Here is an 18,847-nt window from a genome sequence, read left to right as displayed (position 1 = left end):
CACTTACCAGTTGATGAGATTCCAGGAATCTTTTGTGCGGCAAGGAAAAGGTCATCAATGGGGTCAACCAAGTGCTTGATGTTCATCTTCCTCGCGTTGTAGTAATTGCCGTCAGCAGCTCTTCCTGCACGCTCGATGGCCACCAGATGGTCAAATCTGCCCGGAAGCAATGGCGGTAAGTCTTCATGGGGGAAATGGCAGCTTCCCTGGCTCTAACCTGTGTGTCTGTGTGAACGACCCTTGCTTTCTTAACTTGACTCCTTTAATCCTATGAGCCTGACTGAGGCCTGCTTTGTGCTGGGTGTGTGTGTAGGGGTGTGTGTGTTGGGGGGGGGATGAGTATGGAGGGTGGGGATCACAGGGAACTAACTCACTGCATTGTTGGTGGTGGGGAGACACAGCCCAGCCCTTCTGCCAGAAGCCCGAGGAGTTCCCGGGACCTCCACACAGGTAAAGCTGGGTCCTTCACTACACTGAGTGCATCACAAAAAAGAATTTCAGAAGAAGTCAGAGTGAGGCCAAGTCAGCAAGTCTATTCGGGGACAGGAGACAACACACATTTCAGATTTAGGTAGGCACACTCATTCTCCCTCTCTCTCCTCCTCACCTCTCTCTCACACACATGCACACCCATACCCACACACACCTACACACACACACACACACACCACATACCACATGCAAATCACACACCACACACACACACACCACATGCAGACCACACCACACACATACACACACCACATGCAGACCACACCACACACACACACACACCACATGCAGACCATACCACACACACACACACACACACACACACACCACATGCAGATCACACACCACACACACCACATGAAGACCACACCACACACACACATACATACACACACACACCACATGCAGACCACACCACACATACACACACCACACGAAGACCACATCACACACACATACCACATGAAGACCACATCACACACACACACACACATACATACACACCACACGCAGACCACACACCCCCACACACACTACATGCAGACCACACACCACACACACACACAAACACACACACACGAAAAGGACAGTACATATCCCAGGCATGGATGTAGGTTTCTCAAGAGGGATAACAAGATTCAGGTGTTTTTAGTAGCAATATATATGATATATATGATTTTGTGACCAAATGATAGAGCTCAAAGAGTATAATCTACAGCAAGGCTTAGAGAGATTAAGCAAAGTTTAAAAGTTAAGTCAAAGATGTGAGTTGGTTTACTTATTTTTTTAAAAATTCCTTTGGTAAGTGAAAACTGTAAGATGGTTTTATAAGATATACTGCTTGGATGAACTGAAGGGTTGAGGGGACTGCTAATATAGACACGTTCACAAACATCTTGGCCCTGAGTAAGCATAGCCTTTTGTTTGTTTTGTTTTTGTTTTTCTTCCTTGAGCCAAGGTCTCATGTAGCCTAGGGTGGCCTCTAAATTGCTATGCAGCTAAGGATGACTTTGTACTTTGATTACTATTTTTTAGATTTGTTGCTACCATTATTGTGTATGGATAAAGTGTGGATGCATAACGTGCCACAGCAAATGGTGTGGAGGTGGGAACACAGCTTCCTTCCACCTTATGGGGATTCTAGGGGTCAAACTCAGGTCACCAGGCTCAGTGGCAAACACCCTTACCTGTTGAGCCACCTTGCAGGCCCCTGAACTGTTACAAATTACTTATTTATTATTACCAATGTGTATCTGTGTCCACATATATGTGTGTGCATGTGAATAGGTACATGTGTGAGTGTAAGTGCCCATAGAGTCAAAAAGAGGGCATCAGATCCCCCCAGATCTGGAGTTCTAGGCGGTTGTGGACTGCCTCATGTCGGTGCTGGGAACCAACTTTGGATCCTCTGCAAGAGCAGTGGATGCTCTTAACCACTGAGCCATCCCTTCAGCCCCAGTGTGAGCCATTTGGACTTTGTCACTTGTTTTCAGTTTCTCTCTGGGAGACTCTGGAATGAGGGCTGCTTTCCTTTCCCATGCCCCTTAATTTTCTCCATCTTTCCATCCTACCCCAACAACCTTTCTAACAAACAGACATTTGGATCTTCTTCAGTTTAACAGTGTCAGAAGCTGAAAGGCCAGGAGGCCGATGTCCAGGGTAACTGGGGGTCCTGAGAGTCACTAATACTCTACCCAGTACCCCATAACCAGCAGGGTCCAGTTGGAGAGGAACTAAGTGTTGGCTACTATGGACCCATTTCACACCTTTTCACTTTTCATTCACACCGTAGACATTAAACAACTAGGGAAAAAAATGAATGGAACATGACATGAACTTCTTAGGAGACAAAGAGATAGATTAATAAGGGCATAAATGGTATGGTGGTCAAGTGATTGTGGAGTCCTTTCATGTAGGTCACACTTTGGGTCTTCCTGTCACTGGCCTTGGGTGAGTTGTTTGGTCTTTCTAACCACACATCACCTTTTCCATCTGCAACACATCATGCATCTGCAGGATATCACACTTATGCAGGACATCACACATCTGTAGGATATCATGCATCTGCAGGATATCACACATCTGCAGGGCATCACACATCTGTAGGGCATCATGCATCTGCAGGTTATCATGCATCTGCAGGTACATCTATAGCATTGATGGGGTTAAAGAAGGTGCCTGTCATGGAACCTGAAGCTACTTAGAGCTTAGTAAGTGTGAGCTGAGCTTGCTGTTGGTGTTTTTATTATCAGGAATGTTTTAATCTTATTTCATTTTTATTTTTGTGTATGTGTGTGTATGCCTGCTTGTCTGTATATGAACCGTGTGTGTGCAGTGCCTGTGGAGGCCAGGAGAGGGTGTCAGATCTCCTGGGACTTGATCTACAGGCAGTTGTGAGCTACCCAGTGTGGGTGCTGGGAACTGAACCCAGGTCCTGTGCAAGAGCAGCAAGTTCTTTTAACTGCAGAGCCTTCTCTCCAGCCCTGTTAGCAGGAATGCTGTTTTGATAATCCAAAGTGAGAACACAAAACTGGCACTTTCACATCTCTAAAAGCACCCACAGTGGATTTCTTCAAAATCTCAACTCCATGAAGGACTAGTATGGCCAGTCTTCAAAATGTTAAAAACAGACTTCTCACATGATGCAGAAATTCAGCTTCTGGGTACACATTGGAAAGAACTAAAAACAGGGACATATTGGGGCTGGAGAGATGGCTCAGAGGTTAAGAGCACTGGCTGCTCTTCCAGAGGTCCTGAGTTCAATTCCCAGCAACCACATGGTGGCTCACTACCATCTGTAATGAGATCTGGCGCCCTCCTCTGTATACATAATAAATAAATAAATCTTTAAAAAAAAAAAAAAACAGGGACATAAAGAAATGCTTGTGTGCCCTTGTTCTGATCACCACTATTCAGAATAGGTGACATGGGGGCGGGTTGTAGTAGAACAAAACGAAAGAGAAAGTGCCAGAGTACATTGCACATAGAGCCCATCTGAGTCCTGTAATACTGAGAGTCAACATTGGGTTTTTTTTTTTTTTTTTTTTTTTTTCAACTTTCTCTGTGTATTTCGCTTTCTATCTTTGAGACAGGTGCCTAACTCACAAATCGCCTGCCTCTGCCTCCTGAGTGCTGGGATTAACGGCGTGCGCCACCACCGCCCGGCCAACATTGGTTTTTAAATGTCTATCTCAGTTATACACATGTACTGATATGCAAAATATGCTGTTGTGGGTAGTTTAAAAAGTATGCAAAGTACTGCACAAGTTATAAAATCGGAAACATACCACAAAAAAGGGGTTTTCAAAATGACCACAACACACACACACACACACACACACACACACACACACACACACACACACACACACGGGGTGGGGTGAGGTGGGGTGTGGATAAGGAAAGCAGAGGGAGCGGGGGAGGAAGTGTTTCAAGAGGGCAGTTTCCATCGCTCTACAACGCTATTTCTGTTTTGTTTCCTAAAAGTGTTGGCTACCCCCCCCAGTTGAAAAGTTTGACTACTGTCATGACCCCGTTGCTGAGAGACTGCTAGCTTGGTTTCTTATTTTGTCAGATATGAGTGCCATCTCTCCCTGTTGGCATGGATATGTTTCCAGACATGCTCTATGGAGCCCTAAGTAGACCCTGATATCCCCAACCTCGTGGCTAATATAGCCTATCAGACTCTGGCTTCCTGGGCTGATGGCTTTCTTTTCTTCCATAGGATGAGTTGTATGGAAACCTTGTCAGCAAGGTTACAAGGATGTGGTCTTCCCCACCCCCATGCACTAGATCTGGGATACTATATACATACCTTGGAGACTTGGGGTCCCCATCTTTGCACAAAAATGCCTGAGCATCTTCCATTGATCCACCCTGGTAAGTTAATATGGGGACTGGTGTCTTCAGAACACCTGGAGAATAAAGACAAAGGGCAGCCACATCAGTGCTGGGGTTGCGCCACGCTTGTGAAAAGCATCTTCAGACAGTAGTGCAATTATTATTGAGCGGTGTCCTTCCTAGAATACTTTGTTAGGATTAGAGGTTGGTAGGTTTACTTCTAGTCCTGACTACACTCCAGAGTTGGCAAGGGATGGAGGGCTAAAATGGACCAGTATAGACCTGGGGTATGTGATGTGTAAGATGCCCCACGAGACCACGTCAATGGAAGATCTATTCTGGCCCATTGCCAGCAAGAGTGCCGTGTACTCATTTAGATGCCCACAGGACAGTGTGCCATGCTCTTTACATGTATGCTCTCATTTAATTTCCATAATCCGATTCCATAAAGTGATTCTTATTTCTAGTTTATAGAAGAGGAGAACGGATGCTCAGAGACACTAAGGAAGTTGGTCAGGGTCAGATAGAGTATATATGTTGGTATCACAACTCCAGGTCTGTCTTAGTTTAATTTCCGTTACTGTGATAAAACATCCTGACCAAAGGTGAAGAAAGGGTTAGTTCAGCCGACAATGCTAGCCCACAGGCCAGCTTGATCTAGATAAGTCCTCAATTGAGACTCTTTGTCAGGTGACTCTAGGTTGTGGCAAAGTGACATTAAAACCAGCCGTTAAGTTCCTACCCCCATATCTTACCAGTTCCTCTCCATTTGAAGCATTCCTTCAGAGGAGACCAATAACAGCTAAAGTAGAGTCCAGAGACTCAGGTTAGGTTCTTGAATGGCAGTGGTTTACAAAGTGAAACTAATCCTTAAAACAATGTTTATGATTACACGAATAATACACATTATTGTAGGTTATGTGGAAAATATATACATATTCCCCCAAATGAAATTCATTTGGTTTTCATGAATCTATCCCCCAGCAGTTTGGGGAAGGATCCTGGCTTATTCACAGGCCCAGGGCAAATCGTCAAGCAGAAGGGAGGATGACTGACAGAGTACCCTGGTCAGTGCCCCTGGACCCAGGACTGAGAGGCCTGTGACTCTGGCTTGGCCACATGAACTCTTGAGCACCTCCTCTGTGAAGTAACGGCCACCCGCTCACTTCGCTGGGGTGGCACTATGATGGCCTTGTTACCTGTCAATTACCTAGCTGGGATCTGATGCAAAGTGGGTGCTAAGTAAAGGCACTCCTGGCTTCCCTGGCCGCACTGGGGTCAGATTCTAGTCAGGGGAGTGGGCACCAGGGAGCCCGGGCAGGCACCTGAGCCACATGTCTGAGAAAGAACACACAAGACCTCTGTGGAGGTGCATCGGGAGACACTGCCCCCTCCTGTGGGCTTCCGAGCACAATCCTTGCTGGGTTTGCACCCCCAGGGGGCGGAGAAACCGAGAGAGGACTATGCCTTTTTCCCCCTCTAGGTCATTTCCTAGACCTCAGCAAAAAAGACTAAGTAGTTTTACAAACAGGGCCAGTTGCTTCATCCAAATGTAACAAAAGTTCTGCAGAATCCAATAAAGCAATGACGCAATGATGCCCTCCATGGCATGGTGCAGGCCAGACAGTTCCGAGTCCCTGAGAGCACCCAGCTGAGCACTCAGGAGAGGAGCAAGACACAGCGCTCTCTCTCTCTCTCTCTCTCTCTCTCTCTCTCTCTCTCTGGAGAATTAACGCTAAACACAGCCCTGGTGGGTGTCACATGACACCTGCTGTTGGCCCTGGAGCAGAGTTGACACGGTCTCCCGCCCTCGGTTTCCTGTTCTGATCCGTCTAGGATTCCTTAATGTCTCCTTTCCTCTTGTCCTCTGGATGAGAGGCCACAGGGTGCAACCCTGGCTCCTTTGTCCCTGCTTATCCCCACAGTGGTCTCCCTGAGAGTTTCCACTGTAGAATTCACCATGTGTGACCGGGCTCCGCTTCCTTCTTCATAGACCAGACACCTGTCTCTACTCTTTTTTTTCAGAGCTGAGGACTGAACCCAGGGCCTTGTACTTGCTAGGCAAGCGCTCTACCACTGAGCTAAATCCCCAGCCCTGACTCTACTCTTACAACAGTCTGGATGCCCTGCAGCCAAGACCTGAGATGGGTGCAGGTGGTTGCCTGGGAGACGGTGCCAAGAAGCTGAGGGAAGGCACAGGGGGTGCGAGGAGGGGGTGTGAGTTTTCAGGATCACTGTTTTTAAAACTGGCATCTCCCGTTCACTAAGATATGTGCATCTCCAAGAAGCCAGGGGACTTAGCCTCTAGATCCTGTCCCTAATAGGCTGAGGGTGTCATGGGGGGGGAATTACCCCCACTGTCCTGGGTGGCGTGGGTTCACATAGCTTTAATCCTTCAGGGCACTGACGGGTGGTGGGAACTGGTCACTGTGTGGACAACAGTGATTGGTTTGATCCAGGACTTCCAGGAACCTCTCTATAAAATGAGACCCCTGTTGCTCATAACAAAACTATTCTGAGCTTCAAGATAAAACAGCCTATCACAAGGACACATCCTGTGGCTGGGTACATGGCTGAAGGCCCAAACGTTGATTTCCTCAGGTCTCTGCCGATAAAGACCTGCTCACGGAAATGGCTTGAGCCCATGTCCTACTCACCTTCCTGAACGGCATCTTCAACAAGCCTTGTGTGCAAGTTCAAGGCTCTCTGGTCTACCACCAGGGAGGTCTCCTTCCCCAGAGCCTGCAGGAAGGCAGCTAAAGCAATGGCTCCTGGTGGGCCATCCGTCTCCTCCGGCGGCTCGTGATTGAAATGTGTGGGGAATCCAGTGGTGACTAGTACTGAGCGGGCATGGGACAGTGACAGAGCGGCCTGCAGCAGCTCATCCTTACGTAGCAGGTGCCCGATCCCCCGGTTACCTGAAATCACAAAAATAAAGCAAAATACCTAGATGATTGTGTTTAAGGGAGAAACACTGATGGTTTGGGCTGGTTGGGGTTCAGAAGTAGTCATACGGAGGGCTGTGGCAGACTGAACTGTTTACAGGGATGCATTCCCATCTCTGGTCTTTCTGCCTCCCACCTCTCTCTTAGCTAGGGTGGTCAGAAGGCTGGCTCAGGCTCCCGGAGCTCGAGGAGACAGTGGTGCCCTGCGGAGCCTGGTCCCGTACTTCCCATGTGTTTCCCATGCACACCTGCCCTCTTCTTGTCTGAAATGTTGATTGCTACAGCATGATATGATGGCAGAGCTTCCGGGCCCCCAAGAGGCTGGGTAGAGCAGTACCCCTCTCTACTGATCCAGAACTCTCTGAAGACCTGCCCTGTGCTGTTACATGGAGACAGCACGACCTTCTACAGCATTTGAACATAGCCTGTTGAGGCTCATTTGTTAGACTAGTTCAGCGAAACCTAACAAATAGAAGAATGTATAAAGAGGAAAGGAAATGGTATGCAATCATTGGGGGGTTTCCCCACGAGCCCAAGAAAAGGTCTGTGGTGCAATTATTCCAGGAGACCATAATACCAGAAAACACAGCAGAAGATGAGACCCAGAAAACCACGAAAGGATTGAGAGTGAGCCAGCCAGTTAACCCTAAGGCAACTGGAACTCTGTGTTGCTTGAGAGCCACTAAGAAGCCTTGGAGGATGCACCCTAGACTTGCCCTATCAGAGGCTACCCACTTGTTCACTGGCTTCTGTCCCTGTACTCACTGGACTGTGCCTCCTATAATAGAGAGAGCGATAGACTGTCCTCTAGTGGAGGAGCGGAGCAAATGGGGAGCCATCATCCATGGCCTCCGTAGAGGAGCTCCGTCTCAGGCAACACAGACAGGGGCAGCAGCTAGTGCTAAGGTTGGCCAGCCAGGCCCAGCTGAGCCACACCACGTCCTGACTCTTGTCCCTACTGTCATGCCTCTGTCCACCGTCATGTCCCTTCCCTACGAGTGCCGTACGGAGGCAGAGTGTGACTCAGCATGTCCACCCCAGCTGAGCTGCCTCAGAGCAGGCCAACGGGATGGGAAGGGGCGTTGGCTTGCAGCTGAGGTTCACAGAGAGAATTAAGGATGCTGGGTTTGCATCCCCACTATGGAGGCCCCACTCCAGACTGAGTCAGGAACAGTTCCAATGCAGGACCTGGCGCATGATAGCCGTGTGTCCTTCGCCCTATATCTGGGTTTTCCTACGTGAAAAATGAGGCGGGTAGCGAGATGGGGGAACTCTGTGGGGAAAGAGACTCTCAACCACTGGTTGTTGGAGTGGGAACTGGAAGTTGGGGCCTGGGAGATGATTTTTTTCGTAGACTTTTTACAATTCTCTCATCTGGTCTCTGGCATCCCTAATAGAGTAGTCACAGGTGGGTGTAAAATTAAACTGTGGTATTGTTTATGGTATCCAGCAATGGATTTTACTTCAAATGGTGGCATACGCACACAGTGAAATTTTAGCCAATCAAAGGGATGTCATCAACTGGGTGTGGTGACTCTTTCCTGTGATCCCAGCTCTCCTCCTGGGAGACTGAGGCAGGTGGATTACAGAGAGTTCAAAGCTAGCCTGGGCTACAAAGTGAGACTCTGTCTCAGACAGGCAGACAGGCAGATAGACAGACAGACAGACAGACAGTATGTAGATGTTGTAGAGATCATTTTATGCCATGGAAAGTTTATTAAAAAGTCCTAAAATAGTATCATGGTGGGGTTCCATTACATATATTCCTGTATGCAAAGATTTGAGACCAAAGAAAAGGACTTTGATGGCAAATACAAGCCTATTAATAATTTATTGATTGTGATGGATTCTGGTATTTAAAAAGGTGTGTGGGTAGGTGTGTGTGTGTGTGTGTTTGTGTGTGTTCTTGTGCATGTGTGCTTGTGTACATGTGCATATGGAGGCCTGAGATTGATGCCATGTGTCTTCTTTGATTGCTTACTCCATTTCCTTTCTTTTCTTTTTTCTTCTTTTCTTTCTTTCTTTCTCTCTCTCTCTCTCTCTCTCTCTCTCTCTCTCTCTCTCTCCTCCCTCCCTCCCTCCCTTCCTTCCTTCCTTCCTTTTTTTGAGGCAGAGTCTCTCACTGATTTGGCTAGGCTGACTGTCCAGTGAGCCTCAACGATCTACCTGTCTGCCTCCTTACTTTTGGGATTCCAAGCACACACTGCTGTCCCTGCTTCTTACATGTGTGCTTGGGACTGAAGCCAGCTCCTCCCTCTGCCGACACGGCATGCCTTAACCAACTGAGCCAGCTCCTCGGGCTCCAGAATTCTGGTCATTTGTATTGATTCTTCACTTTCATACACTTTCTTTCTATAACTTAATTTTATTAATTAATTAGATTCATTTTTGAGACTGGGTCAAACCCCGGTCTTGGATTAATGGTCCTCCTGCCTCAGCCTCCTAGATACAGGGGTGAGAGGCATGCACCACCATCATGGCTATTTTCAAGGGTCTTCTGATGTTCCTACAATAACATTGTTGACAAGGTAGAGAAGAATAACAGCATTTTTATAAAACAAAATTGGGCATAACATGTTTATTGGAGTGTGAGGAGTACTAAAGAGAACGAGGAGAGAGTCTGGGCAACTGAAAGCTGTGTGTATGTATGATGATTTGACCACCAGTGCAAAAACCATTACTATAAATCTTGCACCCTCCATATCCTCCAGACACCTCAAATGCAAGTCAATGTCCTCTTTAAAATGACTGAGTGGCTCTATTAATAAGCTCAGTGAGTAATGCCCAGCACAAAGTACACCGCCATTAATCTTACATCTGTTTATTTGAGTGGGAATCAAAATCATCTATTGTTCTTGCAGATTAAAGATGGTTTTTCACAGATGAAATCAGCACATCAGACAGTCATAAATCTGCCTCCGCTGGGACTCATGTTTCAAGCCTCAAACCCCAGTCTGCAGGAGGGCCTATGGGCGGCATTGTGTCTGACCTTTCTGCTCACCCTTACGAGGCAATGGGTGAACCGAGGGGGCAGTAAATCTACTGTCAACTCCTTCATTTAAACTCAGAGCTAATCTCAGCATTAATAATTCATCTTTCCTCATGACGCCGTGTTAAGTGGGGATGCCATCAGCTTGGGTAAGACTGTCTGGGAGGGAGAAATTATTATGGAAAAAAATTTAAAATATCTACCCAGGAGAGTGTGGGAGTACTCTTTAAAAAAAGAAAAAAGAAAAACTGCATGTATTTACTTGTGACTCTGTGTGTGTGTGTGTGTGTGTGTGTGTGTACGCGCGCGCGCACAAGCATGTGCCTATGTGTGTGCTGTAGCATGCGTGTGGAGGTCAGAGGACAACTTTTGGGAGCTGATTCTTTCCTACCACATGGAGCCTGGGGATCAAATTCAATTCATTAGCTTGCTAGCAAATGTCTCTAGCCACTGAGCCATCTCACTAGCCCTGGAACATTCTTTTTAACTCTATATGCACCTGCCATGAGCATGTCCTTAGAGGTGTTTCTGTGGTAGGCATATGTGATGAATTTACTATGCACTTATATGTAAATATCAGTCTCTCCAAATTAAAAAGCAAGCAAAAAAACATGCCGGATAGTTTATCAGGAAGCTTAGCAATTATCATTATTCCAGCGCTTGGGGACAGAAGCAGCCATCTCTAAGGTTGCTACTTTGAGTCCTCAGACTGGCCAGCAGGGGTCGTCAGGCTCCCAGGGGTCTGTTTCACAGCACCAATGGGGGAGGGGGTACTGCTCTCTTTAGACACTCTTCAGAGGCAGCTCTGTGGTTCCTGGGAATCTGGCCCAGGGAGTCTCCTCCGAAGGCTGGCCTAACCCCTCTGTGATCCCTGAGTCCACTCTTACTGATCCCCACTTCTGTTGGGAAATGGGAATCAGTGGGACTTTGGGAAAGACCATGTAAGTCCCAGACATCGCCAGATATTGGAGGTGTGGCTACCCTCCAGTTCTAAGAACACCATTCATGAGAAGATACAGGAGGAATGGAATATTCTAAGGAATGCTAGCGAACCTTTTTAACTGCCCAGGTAAGAAATGACACACAATTATATTTCAGATTCTAATTTATATAGCATGTATAAACCATGGCCATCACAGTCAGTGGACAAGGGTTCAATATCTGCTCCATCCATCTACCGGGAATGTGGACTGAGTATTTCTTAACCTTCTATGCTTTGGTTTCTTTTGCTAACTGAAGTTAATAAAAACTGTCTCATAGAGACACTAGAGCATTTACTAAGATGGAACATGCATTTACTGGTGCCCGCCCAGCAGGGAGAAACTGCTGCACAACTAATGTTCTTGCTTTTCAGCACAGCCCTGGCAGGGTGGTGTGATTGTCGGTAGTCTTGTTACACTGATGAGGAAAATGAGGCAAAACTACACAGCAATTGTCTCATAAGGGCGGGCCAGTGAACTAACTGTACCATGCATCACAGTGGGTGACACAGCACCCTCTGCTGGCTACCTGGGATTAGAACTTCATCTCCCAGATGCGGACCCACCGGGGGAATAGACCTCCTAACTGGAATCCATAGGCTCCCAGGAACGTCCCACCAGCCTTGTCCCATGATTAGAAAGCTGGTGGCTAAGGCGGGTGGTGGTGGCGGTGTACACCTGTAATCCCAGCTCTCAGGAGGCAGAGGCAGGTGGATCTCTGTAAGTTCAAGGACAGCCTGCCTGGTCTACAAAGCAAGTTCCAGGACAGCCAGGGCTGTTATACAGAGAAGCCCTGTCTTTAAAAACAAAAAACAAAAAACAAAATGAAGGAGGAGAAGAGGAAGAAGGAGAAGAGGAAGGAAGGAAGGAAGGAAGGAAGGAAGGAAGGAAGGAAGGAAGGAAGGAAGGAAGGAAGGAAGAAAACTGGTGGCTTATAAATTGAAGAGGAGCAAGGGCAGTTATTTCCCTGAGATATAAAATACAGTCTACTGTCAGACTGCACATGCTGTGAGGCTATAGCTATCTGGTCCCACCACTGGGATCCCCAAATGAAAAGTAATCTTATGCCTCCAATCCTGACACTCAGTGTTGAAAACATGCATATAGATAGATAGATAGATAGATATATATATATATAGATAGATATAGATACACACACACACACATACACACACACATCCATATCCCCAGGGCATTGGCACCAAAGGAGAGAATTGGGGATATTAATAAATACACTTGTAACTTTGTTGCTGTTGTTTGTTTTATTGAGACAGAGTCTCCTGTAGCCCAGGCTGGCCTCAAACTCACAATGTAGCTGAGGATGACCTTAAACTCCCAATCCCCCTGTGCTCATCTCCCAGGCACTGGGATTCCAGACACGCATCAGTTATATTGACAACTTCTGGAAAACAGTGGTAGTTGCTTGTTTAGAAACACCCACCTTCCTGGCTGTTTCCCCTCAAAGATATATTTACTTCTATGTGTATAAGTGTTTTGCCTGCAATGTGTGTAAATGTACCATGTCATGCTGTGCCCATGGAGACCAGATCAAGGTGCTGGATCTCCTGGAATTGGAGTTACAGATGGTCATTAGCCACCATGTGAGTGCTGGGAATTGAACCCTGGTCCTCTGCATAAGCAGCAAATATGCTTAATTGCTGTGTTATCTCTCTTGCCTTTAACAATCTTTTTTTTTTTTCTTCTGGTGCTGGAGACTGAAGTCAGGCCTTGTGTGTTCCGGGCTAGCACTCCCCTACGGAACTATACCCCTGGCCCTTCTTACTTCCTACTCATGTGGCTCATTTGATTCTGGATGGCAATTCACCCAGCTAGTAACGTTCACATGCTTAGTATTGGAATTTAGAAAAAATGGCAGCCATGAAGAAAACCAAAGTCACCCACAATGTCCCCCCTACCCACAGACTCTGTGATGGTGTGAATAAGAATGGCCCCCATAGGCTCATGTGTTTGAATGCTTAGTCACCAGGGAGTGGAACTGTTTGAAAGGATTAGAAGGATTAGGACGTGTGGCCTTGATAGAAAAAGTGTGTCACTAGGGGTGGGCTTTGGGGTCTCAATAGCCCATGCCAGCCCTCCTCCTTGCAATTACTCCTCTAGTACCATGCCTGCCATGCCTGATGCCATGCTCCCCACCATGATGACAATGGAGTAAGTCTCTGAAATTGTAAGCAAGCTTGTAACTCGAAATCTAATAGGTCTTTTTATAAAAAACAAAACAAACAAACAAACAAAAAAAAAAACAACCCGGGGCCAGATATTGGGTAAATGCTGAAAGATCAGAGAGACAAAGGAACAAGTCACTGCCACATCCCACTTCTAGGACTCCTCAGCCTGCAAAGCCTTAAGCGGAAAAAGCTTTAGTTCCTGTCTCCTCGCGCCTTATATACCTTTCTCCGCCCAGCCATATCGCTTCCTTCTTAGTGCTGGCATTAAAAGCGTGTGATTCCCAAGTACTGGGATTAAAAGTGTGTGCTACCGCCGGGCAGCTGCACGCCTTTAATCCCAGCACTCAGGAGGCAGAGGCAGGCGGATCTCTGTGAGTTTGAGGCTAGCCTGGTCTACAGAGTGAGATCCAGGAAAGGCACCCAAACTACACAGAGAAACCCTGTCTCTAAAAACAAAAACAAAAAACAAACAAACAAAAAAAAGATGTGTGCCACCACTGCCTGGCTCCGTTTCTCTCCTAGACTGAATCAATTTTGTGTAGTCCAGGGTGGCTTTGAACTCACAGAGATCCAGACGGGTCTCTGCCTCCCGAGTGCTAGGATTAAAAGTGTGTGCCACCACTGCCTGGCATTTATGTTTAATCTAGTGGCTTGTTCTGTTCTCCGATCTTCAGGCAAATTTTATTAGGGCATATGATACATCACCACACAAGCTCCCAATGAAATGCTTTCCTTTATAAGGATTGTCTTGGTTGTGGTGTCTCTTCATATCAATACAACTGTGACTAAGATAGGCCCTCAGAGCCAATGTTTTGTTGAATTTGCTTCTGGTCTGTCTGGAAATGGTACAAGCTTTTAAAAAAAAAACCTCTTTTAAATTTAAAAATTTATATGTGTGTGTATGTGTGCATGAATGTGTACTCACACATGCCATGCTATGCATATGGAAGTCAGAGGGCATCCTGTAGAAGTGTTCTTTCCTTGCAGTATGTGGGTCCTGGGGATGGGACTCAGGTTGTCAGTCTTGGCTGCAAGGACCTTAATCAGCTGAGACACCTTGTAGGCCAGTGTAAGCACACTATGCTGTGGATAGTTTGGACAGTTTATATCTTGTCTTTTTCATGGAAGCCTTCAGTCAGTAGGTATAAATGTTTTAATTACTTTATTATTTATTCACTATATACTTATTGTGTATGTGGTATATGTAGGTGTACATATGAATGTGTGTGCAATGTATGTATGGAGGCCAGAGGTCAATGTTGGATGTCTCCTCAACCACTCAACTCCGTGTTTTTTGAGATGAGTCTTTCACTGAACCTTGAGCTCATTGATTTGGCTAGGCTGGGTGGCAAGAAGCTCAGGAATCTACCTACCCCTAGAAGCCCCAGCACACACACACACTCACATACTCACACACACAGTCACACATACATACAAAATCATACACACACTCACACACTTATACACACACTCACATACACACACATACTTACATGCACACATACTCACATGCACACTCACATACACACATACTCACAGACACCCACACTCACACACACACTCACACTGTCACATACTCACACATACATACAAAATCATACAAACACACAGACTCACACACTCGCACACACACTCACATACACACTCACATATGCACATGCATATTCATATACACACATACTCACACACACTCACAGACACACACATATAAAATCACATATACACTCACATACGCGCGCGCACACACACACAGGCACACACACACAGGCACACACACACAGATACACACACACACAGGCACACACACACACACATACACACACTCACAGACACACACATATAAAATCACATATATACTCACATATGCGCGCGCCCCCCCCCCCCCCCCCCCCCCCACCACCACACACCACACACAGTGCACACACACACACACACACACACAGGCACACACACACACACACACACAGGCACACACACACACACACACACACAGGCACACACACAGGCACACACACAGGCACACACACAACACACACACACACACACACACACACACACTGTACTAGGATTACAGATGTGTACTACCTCGCCCGAATCTTTGCATGGGTTCTCGGGTTCTGAACTCAGATCCTCATGCTTGAGCAGCAGGCACTTTCCCCACTGACCCGTCCCCCAGCCTTGAACACTTTGTTCTTACCCGGGTCTATAGCGATGGTGGACTCCAGCTCTCTGATCTTTTGAGCAGCAGCGGCTGACACTATACTGTAATGCAAAGGGTCTTTGGAAATGGCGTGGACTTCCAGAACCATCTCGGGGGTCCGACAACTGGCTGGAGACACAGTGTCCTTCGGGACCATCACCGTGCAGCCTGGAGAGCTGGTGAAAGCCAGTGGAGCCTCTGGAACACACAACAGGTGGGGCTGTGACGTCACCCCACCAAGCCCAATCCACAGTGGACAGGGAAGACGGCCCCGGCCCCAACCCTGTCCACAGAATTCGCTAGGCCATATGCTGGCACCAAGGTCAGAAGGAGCTGGCTCATGGCTAGACCAAGTTCTGATTAAACAATTGCCTGCACTTTTTAGGAAAGTGGAGATGAGTGTGGAAAAAAAGCGAGGTGCAGCCACAGCTGGAGCAGCAGCACTCAGGGGTTCTGCCCATCACGGTTACAGAAATCAGAAAGCACTGACTGAACCCTTCAGTGTGAAACCACTCACTGTACCTTGTGGCGGATGTTAATGTACGGAGTTTCCATTTTCTCACAACAACAAAACCCGCTCCCTAGGATTACAGCCCTAAGCAGACACTAGCATCCTCCTGAGAAGTGGCTGCGGCATGGACGATGCATTCAAGTTTCAGGTGGGACTCTATCCTCACTGCGCTTATCTGTTATGTTATCAAATAATGGCTGTGCCTTGTCCGTTGGTCAGTACTGAGCTGGGAAGTACAGGTACAAGTGCTTAGCAAAGTGCTGGGTACTGAGTAAGCACCCAGTAATGGTTGCATTAGTGAGACAGGCACTGAATCATCTCTTGGTCCTTGTGCCTGGCTTCTAGGTGCTCACTACTTAGTACATTGACTTTCTTCCATCTGCCTTCCTTGGTATCACTGTTGTACTGGAGTACTTAACCTCCACCCAGCTGTGTACTCCTCAAGATGAGGTACCATTCTCGACCTCAGATTCCCACATAATGCCTTGCACATAGTAGGTGTTAAATAAATATCCATGTGAGGTGAGTAAATGATATATTAGATTTCACAGAAACTGTAACATTTCTTGGATTTAACAGAAAGTCAGAGTCGGCCAACATTCAACAGGAGCATCAACTGATAGATACATAAGCTTTGCTTGTGACCTCTAAAGGGTACAACTATTGACTCTGAGAAATGGCTACGTGTGTGTGTGTGTGTGTGTGTGTGTGTGTGTGTGTGATCACTTGACAGTCAGGTACACCCAAGAGCAGTGGGCTCAGAATGTGGTGCAAGACTTTGCTCCCATCGGTTGTATGGGATGTGCAGCAGTGACTCCATTGCTAATAAAATGTATAGGCTGAGGTGTGAGAATGATTCGCTGTTGTCTCTGACTGGTGATGACACACCTTCTCATCCACAATCCATACACCATCAGATTTAAGAGGGCTAGGGTGTGTTGGGATGCTCCCAGCTGTGAGATCTACATTACAGGCACATCCCACGGTGGAAGGCAGGAGAGCCGTGAGCCTGCCATGCTGGGGTATATTTTCTACCTGTGGTGGCTTGAAAGAAAATGACCCCTAAAGGGAGAGGTACTAATGGGAGGGGTGGCCTTGTTGGAGTAGGTGTGGTTTTGTGGGAGGAAGTGTGTCACTGTGGAGGCGGGCTTTGAGGCCTCATATATGCTCAAGCCATGCCCAGTGAGATAGTTCACTTCCTATTGCCTTTGGATCAAGATGTAGCCAGCACTATGTCTTCCTGTACACCACCATGCTCCTCACCAGGATGATAATGGACTGAACCTCTGAAACTGTAAGCCACCACCTCAATTAAATGTTTTCCTTTGTAAGAGTTGCTGTGGTCATGGTGTCTCTGCATAGCAATAGAAACCCTAACTTAGACGCTGCCTGTGTATGGAGTGGTGGGTATGGAGTGTGCATACCTACCCCCTTTCCCTATTCCATACCTAGAAATGACTACAAGCTCCCCGAGGACACAGCATTGCATTCTTAAGATGTGAGCTCATGCCGGGCGGTGGTGGCGCACGCCTTTAATCCCAGCACTCGGGAGGCAGAGCCAGGCGGATCTCTGTGAGTTCAAGGCCAGCCTGGGCTACCAAGTGAGTCCCAGGAAAGGCGCAAAGCTACACAGAGAAACCCTGTCTCGAAAAACCAAAAAAAAAAAAAAAAAAAAAAAAAAAAAAAAAAAAAAAAAAAGATGTGAGCTCATGCCTGGCATACAGTAGGTACTCAGTGCATGGACTTTGAATCAAACAGCAGAATCCCATGGATTGTGCCATCTACGTCTTATCGCCATACCAGGAAGATAGTCTGAGAGCTGAGCTCTCATGAATGCTGTTAAAATAAAATAGCACTAACCTGGACTCTTTGTAGTGGAATGGCTGACCTGACCAGAATTTTCCAGTGTCTATGACAATGGTCTGCAATGGTTATTACTATCAGTATTTCCGTAACATTCCTGTTTCCAGGAACTGAGGCGTGCCCTCTTATGTCTGTTCACTGTAACACTAGTCTAGTCCTTTTGTGTGGTGTGGGGGAAGTGTTGAAGATACTGCTTTTAATTCTTAGTACCCATTCAACTACTGGTTGAAAATATTAAAAAAAGAAGCATATCTGTGCCTGTGGTGAACACAAATAGTTTTTTTTTTCTTCTTGTCATTCACCCTTAAGAACACAATATAATGGGCACAGAGAGATGGTTCAGTAGCTAAAATATTTGCTGTTCGTGCAGAGGACTTGGGTTTGGTTCCCAGCACCCACATGGCAGCTCACAGCTGCTTGGTAACTTCAGTTCCAGGGGTTCTGATACCCTCTCCTAGCCTCTGTTGGCATCAGGCACACACATGCTGCACATACGCACATGCAGGCAAAACATTCACACACAAAATAAGTAAATCTTTCAAAATATAACAGAACGTCTATTCGCAAATCACTTACATTAAGGATCACATACATTCTAGCAATGAGATGAAGCATACAGGAGGGTGGGCAATGTGTCAACACTGCCCTCTTCTGGGAGAAGCTAGACTTTGGGATCGAGGGGTGCTGGGACTGGTCCTTAGTGGATACTGAGAGACAACTTCATTGTGAAATTCAACTGTGTTTCTTGACTTCATCCTTTTGCTTCCAAGGCTCTACCAATCTCAAAAGGTCAGGCTGAAGATTGGTTCTTCCATCAGATCAAGCTGGGAAGCTCAGCAGA

At 46.8% G+C, this 18,847-nt stretch overlaps 1 protein-coding gene across 2 annotated transcripts in view; it reads right to left on the bottom strand.

The window, feature by feature from the left end:
• Dglucy (D-glutamate cyclase) overlaps positions 1 to 18,847 on the bottom strand; it is a 138,084-nt gene that overhangs the window by 16,327 nt on the left and 102,910 nt on the right. For both annotated transcript variants that reach the window (XM_037210780.1, XM_028886650.2), the window contains exons 7-10: positions 15,630 to 15,830; positions 6,990 to 7,250; positions 4,307 to 4,406; positions 8 to 156 (exon numbers count right to left, since the gene is read on the bottom strand). In XM_037210780.1, the coding sequence (XP_037066675.1) occupies positions 8 to 156; positions 4,307 to 4,406; positions 6,990 to 7,250; positions 15,630 to 15,830 (711 nt within the window). The remainder of the gene's footprint in view (positions 1 to 7; positions 157 to 4,306; positions 4,407 to 6,989; positions 7,251 to 15,629; positions 15,831 to 18,847) is intronic.

Source organism: Peromyscus leucopus, chromosome 14 (genome assembly GCF_004664715.2).
Source record: "Peromyscus leucopus breed LL Stock chromosome 14, UCI_PerLeu_2.1, whole genome shotgun sequence".
NCBI lineage: Eukaryota > Metazoa > Chordata > Mammalia > Rodentia > Cricetidae > Peromyscus > Peromyscus leucopus.
This window is presented reverse-complemented; position numbering and strand designations above follow the sequence as displayed.